At 34.6% G+C, this 20,192-nt stretch overlaps 1 protein-coding gene across 2 annotated transcripts in view; it reads left to right on the forward strand.

Moving 5' to 3' along the window:
* The window catches only part of ZFP91 (ZFP91 zinc finger protein, atypical E3 ubiquitin ligase), a 40,859-nt gene that overhangs the window by 15,894 nt on the left and 4,773 nt on the right, over positions 1 to 20,192 (forward strand). Inside the window, exons 3-10 of one of the 2 annotated variants that reach the window (XM_069471433.1) lie at positions 13,402 to 13,614; positions 13,871 to 13,907; positions 14,546 to 14,647; positions 15,178 to 15,312; positions 15,952 to 16,002; positions 16,441 to 16,519; positions 17,737 to 17,851; positions 20,076 to 20,175. In XM_069471433.1, the coding sequence (XP_069327534.1) occupies positions 13,402 to 13,614; positions 13,871 to 13,907; positions 14,546 to 14,647; positions 15,178 to 15,312; positions 15,952 to 16,002; positions 16,441 to 16,519; positions 17,737 to 17,851; positions 20,076 to 20,175 (832 nt within the window). The remainder of the gene's footprint in view (positions 1 to 13,401; positions 13,615 to 13,870; positions 13,908 to 14,545; positions 14,648 to 15,177; positions 15,313 to 15,951; positions 16,003 to 16,440; positions 16,520 to 17,736; positions 17,852 to 20,075; positions 20,176 to 20,192) is intronic. The other variant, XM_069471435.1, reaches the window with a different exon arrangement.

The following is a 20,192-nucleotide window of genomic DNA, read 5'->3' on the forward strand; positions in this document are numbered from 1 at the left end:
ACCAGGTTAGAATGTAAAAGTTATTTAATTTTTTAAAGTTTGAAAATCTCAGCTTTTTTTTCTTCTGACTTTTTGTTTGTTTGTTAGTTTTAAAGACAGAGTCTCTCAGAGTTTCACTCTGTGGCCCCAGCTGCAGTGCAGTGGTGCAGTGACAGCTCCCGGCAACCTTCAACTCCCAGGCTCAAGCCATTCTCTTGGCACAGCCTCCCCAGCATCTGGGACTACAAGTGTACACTACCACCCACAGCTAATATTTTTTATTTTTTGTAGACACATGGTCTTGCTATGTTGCCCAGACTAGTCTCAAACTCTTGGCCACATGTGATCCTCCTGCCTTGGTCTCCCAAAGTGCTGTAATTACAGGCATGAGCCACTGCGCCTGGCCTTTTTTCTGATTTTTAATCACACACACAAAAATTCCTCCAGTTCTAATGAAATACCACATTCAGTTTTATATTAAAAATTCTCTTTTAGGGAATAATTGTTATGTGTCTTTTAGGTCTATATATTGGATAAATGGGGCCCTCTCTGGGCACTTGTACCCAAGGCTAAGGAAGAGTGAGCCAAATCTGAATTGAGCCCTTGCACTGGTGCTCTTTCACCTCTTTTGTGTGGTTAGGTGGGACTTAGTAAAAAAAATATAGGCTTTGGACTTAGATATACTTGGATTCAATTCCCAGTTCCATATCTTAATATATGAGCTTGGGAAAGTCAATTACTTGCTTTCCTCATCTGCAAGATAAGAAGAAAAAGAATTATTTGACAGGGATATAAGAACTGAATTTAGAGAAATGGAAGAAATATTATGTTGCCTGGCATTTAATAAATATTTAAGGTTTGTTAGTTTCCTAGAAGAAACTTAAATATTTAAAAAAATATCAAGGAGAGAGAGGATCTTTAGTTTCTTCATAGGCTGTCAACCAGCCACACCCTTGTTTTGCTCAACAATCAAATATTAGCTTTGATTATATTAGAATGGCCCTTCTAACTTCAAGTATTTTATCATGATCAAGTAGCTCTCATCTTTTGGATTTTGATGAGTTAGCCTGTTTGGAAAATGTTACCTCTAGCTGTAGGATTGAGATGAGTCACTCTTAACACAAGAAAACATTCCTGCCAGTAGTGCCAGTCTCTTATTGTTGTAATTCAGAGTCAACTACTCTTACTTTATCCTTTCTTCTTTCAGGAATGTACATTTAACCCTTGAACAACACAGGCATTAGGGGCACCAACCTCCTTCAAAAACCTCCATGTAACTTTTGACTCCCCCAAAACTTAACAACTGATAGCCTACTGTTGACCAGAAGCCTTACCAGTAACAGTTGATTAACTCATATTTTGTATGTTATATGTATTATATACTGTATTCTTACAGTAAAGCAAGCTAGAGAAAAGAAAATGTTACTAAGAAAACCATAAGGAAGAAAAAATGTATTTACTGTTCATTAAGTGGAAGTGAATCTTCATAAAGGGCTTCTTCACGCTTGTTGTCTTCGTGTTGACTAGGCTGAAGAGGACCAGGAAGAAGAGGGGTTGATCTTGGGGTCTTGGTGGTAGAGGCAGAAGAGATGGAGGAAGTGGAAGGGGAGGCAAGAGAGGCAGGCATACTGGGTATAATTTTATGGGAATACATCATATTTTCTATATGACTCTTGCTTTTCCATTTCTCTAGAAATATTTCTGTATGGTACCAATGCTTCCATTGTTTGCTTTAGTTTCAGTGCCCGAGTCATAGAAGGATCTATGTCCTAAAAGAAGTCAAAAGCAGTCTTGAATAACTGGGACCCTTTTGCCAAATTATGTAATCTCTGTTTGTTTCTTGGCACTGCTTCTATGTCGTTTTCCTCATCCTCTGTCACTGGTTTGGGAGTGTTCATCTTCATCAAGTCGTACTCTGTTAATTCCCCTAGTGTGGTATCTGTTAGCTGTTAAATTTCTCTGAAACACGTATCTTGATGCTCCACCTTTGTTGCTGGATCTACAGTCTTTCTTGATTTCCTTGACTGGCTCTTGTCATAAATCTTACGGAGTCATACACAACATCTGGACACAGTTTTCTGAAGCAGGAATTTATTATTTCAGGCTTGATGGCTTCCGTGCCTTTTTCTGTAACAACGATGGCATCTTCAATGGTGTAATCCTTCCAGACTTTCATGATGTTCTCTCTATTGGGGTTTTCTTCCATAGCATTGACAGTCCTTTCCATTGAGTACCGTGTGTGATATACCGTAAAGATCCTTATGACTCTAATCTAGAGGATGAATTAGAGATGTTGTGTTCGGGCAGTAAGTAGATCAATTTGACACTTCAGTGTTAAACTAATGGGATTCTGGGTAGCCAGGGGCACTGTCCAATATCAGAAGAACTTTACTTTAAAAGACAATCCCTTACTGGCAAGGGTACTTCCTGACTTCAGGGACAAAGCATCAATGGAACCAAGCCAGAAGATGGGTTGTCATTGTCCAGGCCTTATTGTACAACCCAAAACTGGCAGCTGGTTTTTATCTTTTCCTTTCAAGGCTCGAGAGTTAGCAGCTTTATAGCTAAGGGCAGCCCTGATCATAAACCCAACTGCATTTGCCTGAAACAGATTTAAGTCTTTTGTCTTTTGCCTTAAATCCTGGTGCTCACTTCTCCCTACTAATAAGTGTCTTTAGCGGCATTTTTTCCAGAATAGAGCACTTTTATCTGCATTAAAAGCCTCTTCAGGCAGAAAGTTTTTCTTGTCAGTGATTTTCTTAATGGCACCTGGGGATTGGTCTACTGCCTCTTGGTCGCTGAAGCTACTTCTCCTGTCATCTTGACATTTTTTAAGCCAAACTTCTTTCTAAAATTATCAAACCATTCTTTGCTGGCATTAAGTTCCCCAGCTTTAGATTCTTCACCTTTCTTTGGCTTTAAGTTGTTGTATAGTAACTTTGGTTTTTTGCAATCATATTAGAGTCTGTAGGTATGCTTTCTTGCCTTGTGCATTTTCTCTTATGCATTTTCCAAAATGAGATAAGATATTTCACAAAAAGTGCAAGGTTTTCACACCTGTAGGCAGAGCTGCAGTAATGGCTTGATGAATTTGTTTTTCATTTTTTACAGTGGTTCTTATGCTGGATTCATTTATTTTGGAATGGCAGGCAACTGCAGCTGCAGACCTCAACCTACAGTACATATGAAGCAATTTAACTTTTTCTTGTAATTTTGTGACTTTTCTCTGCTTCTTGGGAGCACTTCCAGCATCACTAGTGGCACCTCATACGGGCTCCATGGTGTTATTAAAAGGTTTATAGTATTACACTAAACCCCATGCAAAATACGAGAGAACTGTGAGAGATCACCTTTTACTATATAGTCAATTTACTGGGGAGACAACTGCTCACGTGGAGGTGATTATCCTCAGCATTTTAAGTAAATACTCATTGTGCTCATTGCAGTAGCAACCAGAGGTGGCTACAAAATTATTACAGTAGTACAGTATGTACTACAGTTAATTTTATGCAGTTAGGATTTAATATTACATCTTTACTTTTTTTACATTTCTCTCAACTGCAAATGGTGCCGTGTACAGTCTGTAAGAGTTTGTGGGTGTAAATTTTGATGAATTTTAACTTTTTATAATAGATTTGTGTGTATTTTATGTGAGTAAATGATAAAATATACTAGCATCTACATATAGTTTATGCATTCATGACATCATTTGTTCATTTTTCAATGTTTCTAGGCTACATGGTTCATCTGTTTTTTTTTTTTAATTTATCACAAATCTCCAGAAAGTTTTCTAACGTATTTATTGAAAAACGTCCACAGATGAGTGGACCTGCACAGTTGAAAACCTGTATCGTTCAAGGGTCAACTGTAGTTGAATTCACTATGCCTGCACGCAGCTGTGGCAGTGACTTGTTTGATGTCTTCCTTCACTGAAGCTACTATGGTTTTTTTCTCTTCTTTCCTATTTATCTATTAAGGAACCTCCTCAAAGTTAACTGCTGTTATGAGAAACAACTAGAAATTTTCTTTGAAGTACCACACAGAAGAAACTTGGTTCTTTTCTTACCTGGTTATGATTGTTACCTTAATGTATGGGTTATCCTTCTATTGTCAGTTTCTGCTCCAGAAACCTGACAGTGCGCCTGTGTGCATGCGTGTGTGTGTGTGTGTGTGTGTGCGCGCTTGTTTGTTTTGAGATGAAACTTGTGTAACAAAAAACTAACTGTAAAAAATGAATCATTTTAAAGCACACAATTCAATGACATTTAGTACATTTACACTGTTGTACAACCATCACTTCTGTTTAGTTCCAAACATTTTCATCACCACCAGAGAAAACCCCCGTACCATTGAAAGCAGTCGTTCTTATTCCCTCCCCCCAATCCCACCAAACGTTGATCTACTTTCTGTCTCTATGAATTTACCTATTCTGGATATTTTGTGTAACTGGTATCATAGAGTATATGACTTTTGTGTCTGGTGTCTGTCATATAACCACAATGTTTTTAGGGTTCATCCATATTGTAGCATGTATTAATATTTCATTCCTTTTTATGGCTGAGGAAAAAATTCAATTGTGTGGATATATGACATTTTGTTTATCCATTCACTGATTAACGGACATTTGGGTTGTTTCCACATTTTTGGCTACTGTGAATTGTACTGCTGGAGAACATTTCATGTACAAGTATTTGTTTAGATGTCTGTATATATAGTAGTAGAATTGGTGGGTCATATGGTAATTCTGTGTTTAAGTTTTTGAGGACCTTCCGACTGTTTTGCTCAGTGACTACCTTGTTTTACATGCCCACCGGCAATGTACAAGGGTTCCAATTTTTCCACATCCTTGTCAACACTTGTTATTGTCTTTTTTTTTCATAGCCATTCTAATGGGTATGAAGTGGTAATCTTACGTGGTTTTGATTTGTATTTCACTAATGACTTTTGAGCATCTTTTCATGTACATTTTTGTCATTTGTATATCTTTAGAAAAATGTCTGTTCAAGTCCTTTCCCTGTGTTTTAATTGGGTTGTTTCTATTTTTGTTGTTAAATTGAAAAAATTATATATTCTGGATATTAGTCTTTATCAGATACATGACTTGTAAATATTTTCTCCCATTCTGTAGGTTGTCATCACTTGTGAGCATTTTTTAGTGTTAGTTCATATATTTAGGTCTTTGATCCATTTTGAGTTAATTTTTGTATATGGTGTAAAGTAAGAGTCCCACTTCATTCTTTGCACATGGATATCTAGTTGTCTCAGCACCATTTGTTGATGAGGCTGTGCTTTCCCCCATTGAATAGTATTGGCAACCTTATTGAAAGTCATTTGATGGGTTTATATCTGGACTCTTAATCCAGTTCATTGCCCTAAGTATGCTTAGCTTTATGCCAGTACTACACTGTCACGATTACTGTAGCTTTGCAGTAAGTTTTGAGATTGGGAAGAACAAAGTGAGTCCTCCAACTTTGTTCTTCTTTTTCTAGATGGTATTGGCTAGTCTAAATGAATTTTAGGATCAGGTTGTCAATTTCTGCAGAAAAGGAAGCTGGGATTTTGATAGGGATTACATTCAGTCTGTTCATCTATTTTGGGAGTATTGCGATCTTAATTTTCTTTTTGTTCATTGCTAATGTATTTAAAACAATTGAATTTTATGTGATGAACTTATATTCTGCCACTTTGCTGAATTTGTGTATTACCTTTTAATAGTTTTTTTTTTTGATGAATTCTTACAATTTTCTAATGTAAAGCCATTTGATCTGCAACTAGAAATATAGTTTTAATTCTTCCTTTCTAGTTTGGGTGCCTTATTAAATTTTTTTCTTGCCTAGTTGCTCTGGATAGAAGTTTTTCAGTGCAATGTTGACTAGAGGTGAAGAAAGATTACGTCCTTGTCTTGTTCCTGATCTTGGGGGGAGAATTTTGACTCTTTGCCACTGAGTATGATGTGACTTCTGGGATTTTCATAAATGCCTTTTATCAAGTTGAGGAAGTTCTATTCTATTCTTTGTTTTGTGTTCTTATTCTGAAAGTTTGTTTAATTTTGTCATATGCTTTTTCTACATTGAGATGATTGTGTGTTGTTTTCCTTTATTCTAGTAATGAGGTGTATTACATTTATTTTTGTGTGTTGAACCACCTTCATAATCCTGGTATATGTCTCAGTTGATAATTGAGTTTAATTCTGTTAATATTCTGCTATATTTGATTTGCAAGGGATATTGGTTTATCGTTTTCTTATGTCTTTTTCTGGCTTTGGTGTCAGAGTAATGCTGTCTTTATAGAAAGAGTTGGGAAGTGTTCCATCTTCTGTTTTTGAAAAAGTTTGAGAAAGATGGGAGTTAATTCTTTAAATGTCTGATAGAATTCACCGGTGAAACCGTCTGTTCCTGTCCTTTTTTGTTGGGAGGTTTTTGGTTTTTGTTTACTGATTCATTTGTCTGCTCATTTTCTATTTCTTGATTTTTTTTTTTTTTTTTTTTTTTGGTAATTTGTGTTTCCAAGAAGTTGTTTATTTTATCTAGGCTATCTAATTTGTTGGCATAAAATTATTAATTGTGTTTTCTTACGATCTTTATTTCAGTGGTTGTGTCCCTGCTTTAATTTCTGGTTTTAGTAATTTGGGTCTTCTCTCTCTTTTTTCTTAGTTTCGCCAGAAGCTTGTTGATTTTGTTGATCTTTTTAAAGAAGCAACTTTTGGTTTCATTGATTTTTTTTTTTTTTCTCTGTTGGTGTTCCATTCTCGTATTTCATTTATCTCTCTTATAATCTTTATTTCCTTCCTTCCACTTGCTTTGGGTTTACTTTGTGGGTTTTTTTTTGTTTGTTTGTTTGTTTCTTTTTTCTGGTTCCTTAGGGGATGATGTTAGGTTATCGATTAGGCATATGATTTCTTTTTTCTATTTTAATGTAGGCACTTATAATACAATAAATTTATAATTTATTATAAATTCCCCTCTCAGTATTGCTTTCATTGTAACCCCTAAGTGTTGATATGTTTTATTTTTGTTTTCATTCCTCTTTTAAGTATTTTGTAATTTACCTTGTGAATCCTTCTTTGATTCATTGCTTGTTTAAGAGCATGTTATTTCATATCCACATATTTGTGCATTTTCTAGTTTTCCTTCTGGTGATGATTTCTAGTTTCAGTCCATTGTGGCCAGAGAACATACACATGCTTTATATATATGATCACAATCTTTTAAAACTTATTGAAACTTGTTTTGTGGCCCAACATTACCCTGGAGAATGTACTGTTGACACTTGAGAAGATTGTATCTTCTGTTGTGTGAAGCATTCTATAGATGTCTGTTAGGTCTAATTTTTTTCTAGTATTGCTTGAGTCCCATAATTTGTTATTGAACTTCTGATTATGTTTTTTCTCATTTACTTGCCACTATACAAATGAGGAAGGTTGTTCTATCTGTTATTGGAAATGGGGTATTGAAGTCTCCAGCTATTATTTTGTTATTACCTATTTCTCTGTTCAGTTCTATCAATCTTTGCTTCATATCTCTTGGAGCTCTGTTAGCTTTGTATAGTTCTATACCTTCTAAATTGATTGACCCTCATATCAATATGTTGTGTTCTTTGTGTCTTGTAACAATTTTTCAATTGAAGCATATTTTGTCTGATATTTGTAGGACCACCTTTATGGGTTAAATTGCTTCCTCCCAAAAGATGTTCAAGTCCTAACTGAGGTACCTGTGTATGTAACATTTAGAAATAGATGCAGATTAATAAGCCTATATGGTAATTTATGGCAGCCCTAGAAAACTAGTAGGTTTTGGTACTGAAGTGAAGTGTAACAAAATGCCTTAAAATATGACATAGTTTTGGGATTGGTAGTGGATATTGGCTGGGTATATTCTGAGGTGCTTGATTGAGAAAGCAGCCTAGATTGCCTTGAAGAGATGATTGACAGAAATATGGATGTTAAAGGCAATTTGGGAAGGCTTCAGAAGGAAATGGACAGTGGGAAAAAAGGTGATCCTTGTTACAAAGTTGCAGAGAATTTGACTGAATTGTATTTTGTCATTGAGTGGAAAGTATTTAATAGAACTTGTGAGCAATGAACTTGGATGTTTAGCTGAGAACATTTCCAAGCAAAGTGTAGAAGGTGTAGCCTGGCTTCTCCTTGCTGCACCTTGCTCTCCTTGCTGTACTAAAATGTGAGAGGAAAGAGATAACTTGAGGAATGAATTGTTTAGCAAAGAGGAATCAGCAGTTGATAATTTAGAAATTTTTGTGCCTATTCAGATAGTGTATTTGGTATAGGATCAAGGGTATGACTGGACGGCTGTTTTCTAAAGAGATAAGGTGTGGTTCCAGTCAACTTGTGGATCCCATCAACCATCTCAGCTGTTCCCAGAGTAGAGATGCAATTAGCCAAGAAAGATCTGTGGAGGACCCTCTTGTTTGGTGGCTTGGACCCCATGAATTACATGAGAGACTGACAAGGTTTTCAGGAATTTTATAACAGCAGAATCACTGGCAGACTTGACTGAAAAGAACAGAGACAGGATGAAATGAAAGAAGAATGATTCTGAGGATAGAGCCACAAATGCAGAGGCGTGGGCATACAAAACCTCCTGGGGCTAGAGAGCAGGGCTCTTCCCCCAGTGGGCCCAGAGTACAAAGCATTGATCCACAGAGGATTATTCTTAGGCCTTAAAATTTAATGGAATTTGCTTTGCTAGGTTTTGGACTTGCCAGGGACCCATGACTTTTTTTCTTCCAGTTTCTCCCTTTTGATATGGAAATATCCATTCTATGTCTATCAAACCATTGTGTTTTGGAAGTAGATAACTTGTTTTCTGGTTTCACAGCTCCACAGTTGAAGAAGAATTTTGCTCCAGAATGGGCCATACCCCAAGTCTCATTTACAGATAACTGATATAAATGATTTAGATGATGAGATTTGAGAATTTTGAGTTGGTGATATTTAGATATGATTTTGGACTTAGAGTTGACGCTGGAACCTGTTAAGACTCTAGGATGTTGGGATTAGGTAAATGTATTTTGCATATTGGAAGGACATGAATTTTAGGGGGCCAGAAGACATGGACTTTTGTGGGTTGAATTTTGTTCCCCCCAAAATGTGTTGAGGTCCTATCAATGTGAACTTAAATGGAAATAGTCTTTGCAGATGTAATCAAGTTAAGATGGGTTATACTGAATTAGGTTGGGCCCTAATCCACTATGACTGATCTCCTTATAAAAGAAAAACCACAAAACTCATGGAGGGGAAACACTCTATGATGACAGAAATAGAATTAAAGTTAGAAGCTGCAATCCAAGGAATGCCAAGGATTGCTGGCCACACCAAAAGATAGGAAGAGGCAGGGAGTGATTCTACCCAGAATCTCATAGGGAATGTGGCTCTGCTACCGTGTTCATCTTAGACTCATAGCCTCCAGAACTGTGGGAGAGTGGATTTCTGTTGTTTTAATCTATCCCAATTTGTTGTGGTTTGATACATCAGCCCTAGGAAATAATGAAACACCGCTGCTCTCTCTTGCTTACTATTTGCATGAAATATTTTTTTTCCATCCTTTTACTTTGAACCTATTTGTGTCTTTGGATCTAAGGTGAGCCTCTTATATAAGACAATATAGATGGGTCATTTTTTTTTAAAGTCCATTCTGTTTATTTCTGCCTTTTGAGAGTTTAATCCATTTACATTTAAAGTAATTACCGATAAGGATGACCTTATGCCTTTTTCCTATGTTTTCTACATGTCTTAGTATCTTCTTGTTTTGATCTTTCGTATTTCCTTTAGTGTTTGATTTTTTTTTTTTTTTTTGTAGTGTGTACTGTTTTGATTCCCTTCTTAATTTCTTTTCTGCATGTTTTTCAGTTATTTTCTTAGCGGTTACCTGGGGGTTATATTTGATATCTTAAACTTTTAACTGTCTAGTTTAAATTAATGCCAATTTAGCTTCAGTAGTAAACAAGTCTCTGCTCTGTATCATTCTGTTCCTCGTTCTTTATGTTGTTATTGTCACAAATTATATCTTTGATGTGTGCCCATTAACATAAATTTTTAATTGTTGTTTTATACATTTGTCTTTTAAATCATATAGGGAAATAAAAAGTTCTAAACTAAAAATACAATAATACAATTTTATATTTGCCTATGTAACCGTTACGAGTGTTTTTACTTATGGCTTTGAGTTGCCATCTAGTGTCCTTTCATTTCAGCTTGGAGGACTCCTTAAAGCGTTTTTTGTAGGGCAGGTCTGCTAGTGACAAACTGTTTTTATTTTTTTGGTAATGTTTTAATTTTTCCTTTATTTTTAAAGGATCTGTTTGCCAACTGCAGAATTCTTGCTTGATAGTTTTTACTTTTCATCTCTTTAAATATGTCATCTACTGCCTCTGTCTTCCATGGTTTCTGATGCGAATTAGAATTAGGCTGTTGATCTGATTGAACATCCTTGTTCCCAGTGAGTCACTTCTTGCTATTTTCATGATTCTTTGACTTTTGACCATTTGATAATAATGTGCCTGTCTGGGTGTGGATTTCTTTCATTTACCCGACTTGGAGTTCATTAAACTTCTTGTTTGTATGGATTCATGGCTCTTAGTAAAGTTGGGAAGTTTTCCTCCAATATTTCTTCAAATACTCTTTCTGCCCATTCTCTCCTCTCCTTCTGGGACTCTTATTGGTATGCTTAGATGGTAGTCTGTGTTTGTTGAAACATTGTTTTTCTCATTTCTTTTAGTTCTTTGTCAATGATTTCCTTTAGCTCTTTGAGCATATTTTTTTTAAACCATATTCTTTGGACTATATAGTCTCTAAAGGCTCTCTTCCTTTAGCTTATGTTCAGCAAATGATTTGACACAGATTTCCTTAAATGTCTTGTTTAACTTACTTTTTTCTTTTTTCTTTTCAGCTGTAAACCTTGTTTTTTGTAAACCTTTTATGTATTTTCCAGAGTTTCTACAAAGTTAATTCTGACAGTTTTTTCATTATGTGCATGTGTTTTTTTTGGAGAGACATTTTCGCTGTCACTTTCTGGCAGTGCTTTTTACTTTTTTTTTAAGATTAGAGTTTTGGGGGTTGAGTAAGATAGGCCAGTATACTTCATTCATAAAGATAAGCTGTTTTTATCAATTTGGCATCATTTATTGAATGGATACGATTGACAGTATGGGAAGTTGTGGGCATACAATTCCTTTTATCGTGGAGAAGAAAGAGCTTTATTGAGTACAAGAGGTTATGGAGTGGGTTCAAAGTCTAACTTGGTGGATTTGGGTTGAGGGAAAGAAAGATTTTTTTTTTCTATTAAATGTTGTAATACTTCATATAGGGTGTTGAATTGTTCTCTTTGAAGAAATTCTTTTAAAAGTCTTTGATTATTAATCTCAAAATCAAAGTTAGATCAAAGTTATCAAACTTGGGTAAGCATAACTAAATCTAGAGCTTGAACAAGCTGATCTTGAACAAATTGTCTCCTTTGACCATCCATTTACATTATAAGTAAAACTTATTGGGTTGTACTTAGACTAGATGGTCTTTAAGGTTTCACCTCTTAACATTTTCTAATTAAAATAGCTCAGATAGAAGAAGGGTGAGAAAGGTACTAATTTCATTCCATTACATTAATACATTCTGATAACACTTTAAAACACTATAGCTAAAGCTAAAGTAGCTGTCTGTCACCACTTTGTTCCATAGTGGAGGAAACAATTCTTTAGACTTAAATTTTAAGAAAAAATATTACCATACTGTTCATAGTGTTTTGTGTCTTTTTTTACACTTAACAATTTTTTGGCTAACAATTCTATGTCTCTGTAGATACCTCTACATAGTATTTCTTCATGGGTATATATCATGGTTTATTAAAATACTATCTCATTGACAGAGGGTTGGTTGTTTCTGTTCTTTGCTGTTACAAACATGCTACAGTGAACCCCCACGTGCCAGTTTATTTTCCTGGGGTAGATCCTTAGAGCTGAAATTGCTGGACATATTATTAGACCTTCCCTGAAGGTAACCAGTGTTTATCAATTTCTCATATGTCCTTCTAGTAGTGTTATCATATGTAAGATATAAATATCTTTTATAGGCACACATACATATATATTATAATTCATAAAACCAATCCCCTTCGAATATTTTGTTTTCGACTCTTTTGCTACTTAAAAACTATACTATAAGTGTGATTGTAATTTTGTAGGATAAATTTCTGGTAGTTAAATTTCATGTGAAAAGGTATATGCATGTTTAATTTTGTTATATGTTGCCAAGTTGTCCTCCATAGAGGTTTTGCTAATATCCATACTATCTGTGTATTAGAGTGCCTTTTTCCTACAGCCTTTCTAATACAGTGTGTTGACAAACATTTGGATCATTGTTGGTATGATAGGTGGAAAATGACATCGCACTATGGTTTTCATTTGAGTCTCTCTTGTTATGAGTGGATTGAGCTTTTTTTGTTCTTTGTATGTTTGAAAGCCATGTTTTTACTGAGGTGCCATTTCTTTTATTGGATTGTTAGATTTTGCTTATAGTTGATTTTCCTATGTAGACAATTGTGTTTATGTAGTCGGGTGTATCAGTCCTATGACCTGATATTTTGTTTGATAATGAAGGCCTTTCCCGTGCTGAAATTATTAAAGAATCTTCCATTGTCAAAATGAGCTCGCTTCTAAGTAATAAGCTACTCGAGGTATGAGAGCCAGTATCTAATGTTAACTTTTTATTTATTGCTCAGGAGAAGATGACCTACCTCACTTCATTCACCCTTAAAGTATGAGGAAATACATGATAATAATAACAGATTTTGTTTGCGTGCTTGTGCACAGTGTATTATAGGACAACTGAAACAGAACAACAGTGGAGCTCGACTTTGTCCTGCCATAGGATTGCTCTGTAGAGTAATTCAAATTCATAATACAGTTCTAAGTAAAACTGTTGATTAGAGTCAAGGAAAGACATTCCTGTTACGGAATTCCTCTTTAGCAATTTCTTACAGAATCGTTTGGTTGTTAAAACTAGATCTATAGTTCATTCATTCTTTTTGGGACTTCTGTAGTTCTAGTCATCTTTCTGGGACTACTTAATTTAGTTTTTTCAAACTTAGATCTAAAGCTTAGAATTCCATGAACTGAATTACTTAGGTGTATTTTGCATATTTAGCATTGCATTTGTTAGTAGTTAAGATAATATAAAATTACTGCTTTGCAACATGAAGTTTAATTTCTTCAGTGTGATGACATTAAGGATAAGTTTTACCTAATTTTCCTTTCATCTTGTTTTTTCTATTATTTTAGTATAAATCAGGGTTTTTTTTTCCTTTTAAAAAACATTTATCTTCTTCTTTGACTATATTTACAATTAATGGGTATACAGGGATGGTTATTGGTTAACTATAAACTTTAAAAAGAATAACATGTGTTTTTATCTAGATCCCAAGGAAGAGAAAGAAGACGACGACAATTCTGGCCTCCCTCAGGAAATTTCCGTTGCTGCAACTAGACCTAGCCGGGGCTGGCGCAGTAGTAGCAGGACATCTATCTCTCGCCATCGTGACACAGAGAACACCCGAAGCTCTCGGTCCAAGACTGGTTCACTGCAGCTCATCTGCAAGTCAGAACCAAACACAGATCAGCTTGATTATGGTACAGTACAAGTAGAATATGGTTACTTATAGCCAGTTCCTTTTTTATGTTAAATGTAATATTGAACATTTACCTAAATAGCTTAAATTTCAGGGATGGATATGGCATAGTGGCATAGCTAGGATTTCTTTTTGATAATTTGCAGATATTCTTCCTTTGTATAATTACCTCATGTAGTAATTTGCTTGGAATCTCTTGGCTGTGAGAGAAAATATATCTACATAAATAAAGTTTTGTCTTGGCTTTATTTTTCCAGATGTTGGAGAAGAGCATCAGTCTCCAGGCGGCATTAGGTAAAAAAAAAAAAAAGCTTTTCAAATTTAATATTTAAACCTTTGGGGACATAGAGCATAATTGCAGTAAATGATTTAGAAGTTTTCTACTTGAAAAGATTTTGAGCTGTAAGAGAAATTAACTTCAGTTTTAATATTAAATTTAGGAGATTTCACATCTCCTAATTTTTAGTTATGTAGTTCACAAACCATGTCTTCAATACCTTCTATTTTGAGGCTTCTTCCATGCTAAGCACTAGTGTGGAATATGGGTGTTTTTACCAGGGTTTTGAGACTTTGTCAGTATCTTGTATGGTAAGTTATATTTTGTCTGTTGTTAGGTCTTTTTTGATACAGCAGATTGCTAGACATAGTATTAACAAAGTCAATTGTTTTTTAACTTTGAGTGCCATTGAGTAGTTAACACCCTACCTTTATTTAATAAAGTGATTGCATATTTAGGATTTATGTATTTTTAGTTTCAATTATCATTCTTTAGGATAAAGCAGATAGATTTCAGTCCAGCTAGATAAAAAGGATGAAAATCCTAGATAACTTACTGTGAATTTTTGGCAACTTTTAAATAAATTATGTAATAAAATTCAGTCAGACATGATCTTTACAACCAGAATTTATCATTTCTATTTGCTTGTTTTTAGTAGTGACGAGGAAGAGGAGGAAGAAGAGATGTTAATCAGTGAAGAGGAAATACCATTCAAAGATGACCCAAGAGATGAGACCTACAAACCCCACTTAGAAAGGCATGTATCATATCTTTCTCCAGACATATCAGTGGACAATAAGTAGGAAAGCGCTATTGTATGCTTTTGTCTTATTGCCAAACTAATGAGTGTAGAATTAATATTAAATAAGTAATTACTTGTTTTGTAAATCTGATATCACATCCTCATACAATTCTCTCTTCCATTTATAGTACTTTATTTTAATTATATCCAAATTTTTATGATGTCTACATGTTTTATCTTAATAAGGTATTGTGAATTGCCTGAATGCTTAGAATTTTTTTACTTATTCCTGTTTCTCTTTAAAATTATAGTGAGATTTGATTCTTAGGCATCTTTAACCTGGGGGATTATCCCATAGACATGCTAAATATATATAAAATTACTGTAAATGTGAAGAATAATTGGTGGGAAGTGACATTTCATGAACTGAGGATCATAATTTTCTAATAAATTGATGATAACCCTAGGGTTTAATTTGTTGTTATACTCTTCCTTGAAAAGATCCTTTGTGGGATACCAGTGTTGAAATGTATTTGTGTTTTCAGGGAAACCCCAAAGCCACGGAGAAAATCAGGGAAGGTGAAAGAAGAGAAAGAGAAGAAGGAAATTAAAGTGGAAGTAGAGGTAGAAGTGAAAGAAGAAGAGAATGAAATTAGGGAGGATGAGGAACCTCCTAGGAAGTGAGTAGGCAATTACTACTAAAAATGAAAATTAAACAGATTTTGAAACTACTAGTGGAAAAGAGGGGTAGGAGTGTGAGGAAGGATGTTGACATATACATACTTCAAAATATGTATTTTTTTTTAATTAAGAAAATTTGGCCTCAAGCAGCTGACAGTTTCATTGGAGAGGTGGTTGTTTTTTTGTTTGTTTGTTTTTTTGTGTGGTTTTTTTTTTAAGTATTTAGGCTTTTTGGTTCTATTGCATGTATCCTTCATGACCTAGTATAGTTTATGTTCTTAGGCTTTTGGGGTAATAGACTTATTCTGCTTTTTAAATTGACTAAATTTAGGTGGTAGACTATAGTAATTCTTCAAGCAATACATTCAGGTATATCCAAATCTTTTATAGTAATGCATAATTTATTGAAGGTATATATTTAATCTATGATGCGGACTGATTTGAAAGTGAAATTACTTTAGAGTAAAATCTTGCTTGATTTGCCAGATATGTCTTTGGCTTTCTGTATTCGGGGTTATTCTTTGAGTCTGCCACTTGCTCTGTGCCCTTGAGTGTGTGTATATATTATGTCTTCAGCCATCCTTCACTCTAAGTTTCAATACAGAATATGTGGATAGTTACTCTGTCTTTAATTATAGGAGAGGAAGAAGGCGAAAAGATGACAAAAGTCCACGTTTACCCAAAAGAAGGTGAGGAATTTATACTCCTACTGTTTTGCACCTTATTTTGGTGCTAGGCACTTTGCTCACATATTTAGACCTAATAGTAATCCTGTATGAATGAATGGCTATTTAAAAATTTCACAAAAGCAACTTCATTAATGTTTTTGATGGACACATGTTTTTATTTTCATTGCAGGATCTTGAAGTTTCTAAAAATCTTAATACTTCCTGTTTACATTGTTGGAAGTTACTGATTTATTTGTGCTATTTTAAAACTCTATCAAACATTCAGTAATTTCTGGTTACTTCTAACACAAATTATGAGCAAGCTATATACCAGTAAAGGGATTTTAATTCTTTCTATTGTAAAATTGCAATTCCCTATAGCACAGTTTGAGTTAAAGGCCACACTGTGCAGAGTGCCACTTTTCTGTTGCTAACTTTTCTCCTACCTTTTGATAATAGAAAAAAACCTCCAATCCAGTATGTCCGGTGTGAGATGGAAGGATGTGGAACTGTTCTTGCTCACCCTCGCTATTTGCAGGTCAGTGAAGTTGTTATTAAAAGGCAGCTTTTCAGGTTATGTTCCATTGCTCGTTCTCATACTTTATGAGACTTTATAATTTGTTGGCTTGTGTAGGCTTTATCATTAACATACGATGTTAAGAAAATCTTTCTTTAAACATAAAATTACTTTAATTTTTCTATCTTAGTAGTTTGTGCTGCTATAACGGAATACCTGAGACGGGGTAATTTATAAAGAACAGACATTTATTATTAATAGCTCATGGTTCTAGAGGCTGGGAAGTCCAAGAACATGGCACTGGCATCTGGCTAGGGCCTTCTTACTCTGTCAGTCCATGGGCAAGAGGAAGGGTGGATCCCTTATGGCCTAAGCACCTCCCATTAGTCTCCGGTGTTGTCTCAGCACTGTTGTATTGAGGATTAAGTTTCCAACATACGAACTTTGGTGGACACATTCAACCATAGGACATTATATTTTAAGAAAAAATGTGACTAAGAAACTGAGCCCAAATAGAGGACTTTCCTTGGAAACTTGGAATCTTGGAATATTAGTGTTTCCCAAAGTGCTATAAATATTTCTGATACAAGAGATGATTGTAACAACATACTAAGACACAGAGTAACAATTTTATTTTAATGTATATTAGGAAAAAAGTTGAATTGGCAACTCATACCAGATTTTGATACTGTATAGTTTGGGTTTTGTTTTTATTTTTCTTAAGTAAGTAGATTTTTTTTTAATGAGTAAAGTTACATCTTATATTTAGGTCTGGCAGAAAACATGAAAGTGAAATACTGCTTAGGAAATGCCTGTTTGATCTTTAGCAGCAAGTATAACCTGAGACTAAGGCCTTACTTTTTGGATTGTGATTCTATTATAATAATAGCTACTATGTTTTTGCTGTGTGCCATTTGCTGCACTAAGCACTACACAACATCTGATTTCTTTTTCTCCACAACACCACCGTGAGATATTGTTATCTCCATTTTACAAATGAGAAGTGGAGTTTGAAATAGTTAAGTACATCTCCTAAGATCACAGTGCTAGTGAATGACAGACCCACTTTGGAACCCAGGTCTATATATTTCTGTAGCCTATGTTCTTAATCATTTTACTAAACTGTCTCAATATCCATATACAAAGTATTTGGTTATTTGCACTTAGCACTTAGCAAAGAAAAAAGCTTTCAGGAAGCCTTAATTTTTATCCCTTTTCACTTTCTTTTACTGGTTTAGCATCACATTAAATACCAGCATTTGCTGAAAAAGAAATATGTATGCCCCCATCCCTCCTGCGGACGACTCTTCAGGCTACAGAAGCAACTTCTGCGACATGCTAAACATCATACGGGTACTTTTTAAAATACAATGTTTATCAATTAGATAATTGCACTATACTTTAGATGTGCAGATTGGTATTGATACAATTTTTTCTAATATAAATCTTAAAAGAGTTTGTAGTCAAGTGTAGGATAAAGGTATGAAAATAAAATGTAATAAGATTTTATTTTACAAGAGTTGAACAAACTAGGGCTTTTGAACTTTTATCCTTTGATGACTTTGAGAACTTCTATAACTAGGATAATGATCTTTTTTATTCAGTATTTATTCTGATATTAACTGTGGACTAAATATGTATATTATTGCTAATCTGTCCACTCAGCACCACTAAGTTTGTTTGTATTGCCTTGTTTTACAGCTAAGAAAACTGAGGCTTAGCAGTACTAAAGCAACTTGCCTGTAAAACATAGCTGATTTTTGCAGAAGCAGAATTTTCTAGTTCTGCTTCAGGTAGATACTTGCAGTAGGTATTATGGATTAAAAACGGGGCATATGGGGAAGAAAGCCTAAATGTAAAAGGTTTGCTTATAGTTTGTGGTTAACCATTCAATAGCCCCTGGAACTTCTGCTATAGAAATCATAAAGACTAGCTATTGAATTTGTTTACAAACTGCTGTGGAAAGTGTTAACTCAAAAAGAGAAACTGAGAGTCTTTACAGTACATATTATGGACTTAAATTCCATTTATTTGTAACCACTGATAATCTCATTGCAGTGCAGTTAATAGGGACAGATTGAGCTGAGTACATACCACTGAGTATGTGCCAGACACATGATTATTACATAAGTTTTCTTCTCAGTGATCTTAGAGAATAAAATTAAGAATTTCAGTTGCAGAAATATCATGTCTCCTGCCCAGGGTCATACTGATATAGGTATTCTGTCTCCTTCATTTACCGTTAGGCTAGTTACTTTATTTCTCCTCACTTTTCCTCATTGGTAAATAAAGGATACCAATATCAGAGTTATTGTAAGGATGAAATGAGATAACATATAAAGTGCTATTTAATGCACAGAGCCTGGCACATGGAAGACTTTTTCAAAACACCAGGATTTGAACTTGGATCTTAATCACTTCAAAGTCTACAATCTTTTCTTTATATCATGTTTTTTGAGAGAGAATACTACCTTTACTGTTTCTTGATAGGTGCTACAGTTTCTTTACTCCTGCTCCCAGTTAGTACTGTTTTATGCCACAGAAAAGTAATTTCTGACAACCAGTTTTAAATTAAAGTAGAAATTATAGTGGTCATTCACTCAACAAATGTATATTTCAAAAATAAAATAAAATAATTGGTGTAACTGAGCTGCTATAACAGATAACCCCCTAATGTCCAGGGCCTTAATAAAATAAAAGTTTCTCGGGAAAGTAACATTCAAAAAAATATCTCTCTCTCTCTCTCTCTCTCTATATATATATATATATATTGAGGACCTTTTTGCTCATGGGCTCTCCAGGCACCAGGTGATAAAGAAACAAAAAAGTACAATGCTCCTTTGTCCCACAGATTCCACACCATGTTATCAAATTCATCAAAAATTCTGTGTAATTGGATGGGAGGGTTGTAAAGTGACAGAGGGAAGTGGAAGTAGTTGAATAGTATAGAAGACGTGGAGTAGGAGAATAAGATAAAGAAATACAAGTACTGTTTACATATATATGACAGCAGCAACTCGAGTCTTTTCAGAGAATTTTAATTGTTTATCTTGGGTAACATTTTTAAAACCTGAAACAGAGTATGGTTACCATTTTAGATGTGGATCAGTTTTCTTCTGTGGAATGCCAAATTCTTTTTCTGTTTTTTTGTTTTGTTTTAATGCCAGATTCTATATTAACATTCGGCTTTCATGATCTGTGAAAAAACTGTTTTGAAGAATAAGACTCATGGAAAATGTAGTTGTTTACTTGGTGAACAATTTACCTAAGACTCAGATTAATGATAAAATTGGGATTAGGGTTCTAGTTCTCACATTTCTGTCTGGGGTTTTTTTTTTTTTTTGAGTTTTTCTAAACAGGGTCTTATGTTACTAAATGTATGGATTTTAAAAAAAGAAAGATCAAAACTGTATATATATTTTTTTAAATTTTGTTTACCTAAAGTGTTTATACATTGAAAACAATATTGCTTTTACTCTGAATTGACCTGCCTGATCATCGGCTTACTTATTGTGTAAGCTAGGGAAAGTACTTACAGGGTGTCTAAATAGAACACTAACCACATTATTTTTCTTAGATCAAAGGGATTATATCTGTGAATATTGTGCTCGGGCCTTTAAGAGTTCCCACAATCTGGCAGTGCACCGGATGATTCACACTGGCGAGAAGCCATTACAGTGAGTATTTATTTACT

Source organism: Eulemur rufifrons, chromosome 6 (assembly GCF_041146395.1).
Source record: "Eulemur rufifrons isolate Redbay chromosome 6, OSU_ERuf_1, whole genome shotgun sequence".
NCBI lineage: Eukaryota > Metazoa > Chordata > Mammalia > Primates > Lemuridae > Eulemur > Eulemur rufifrons.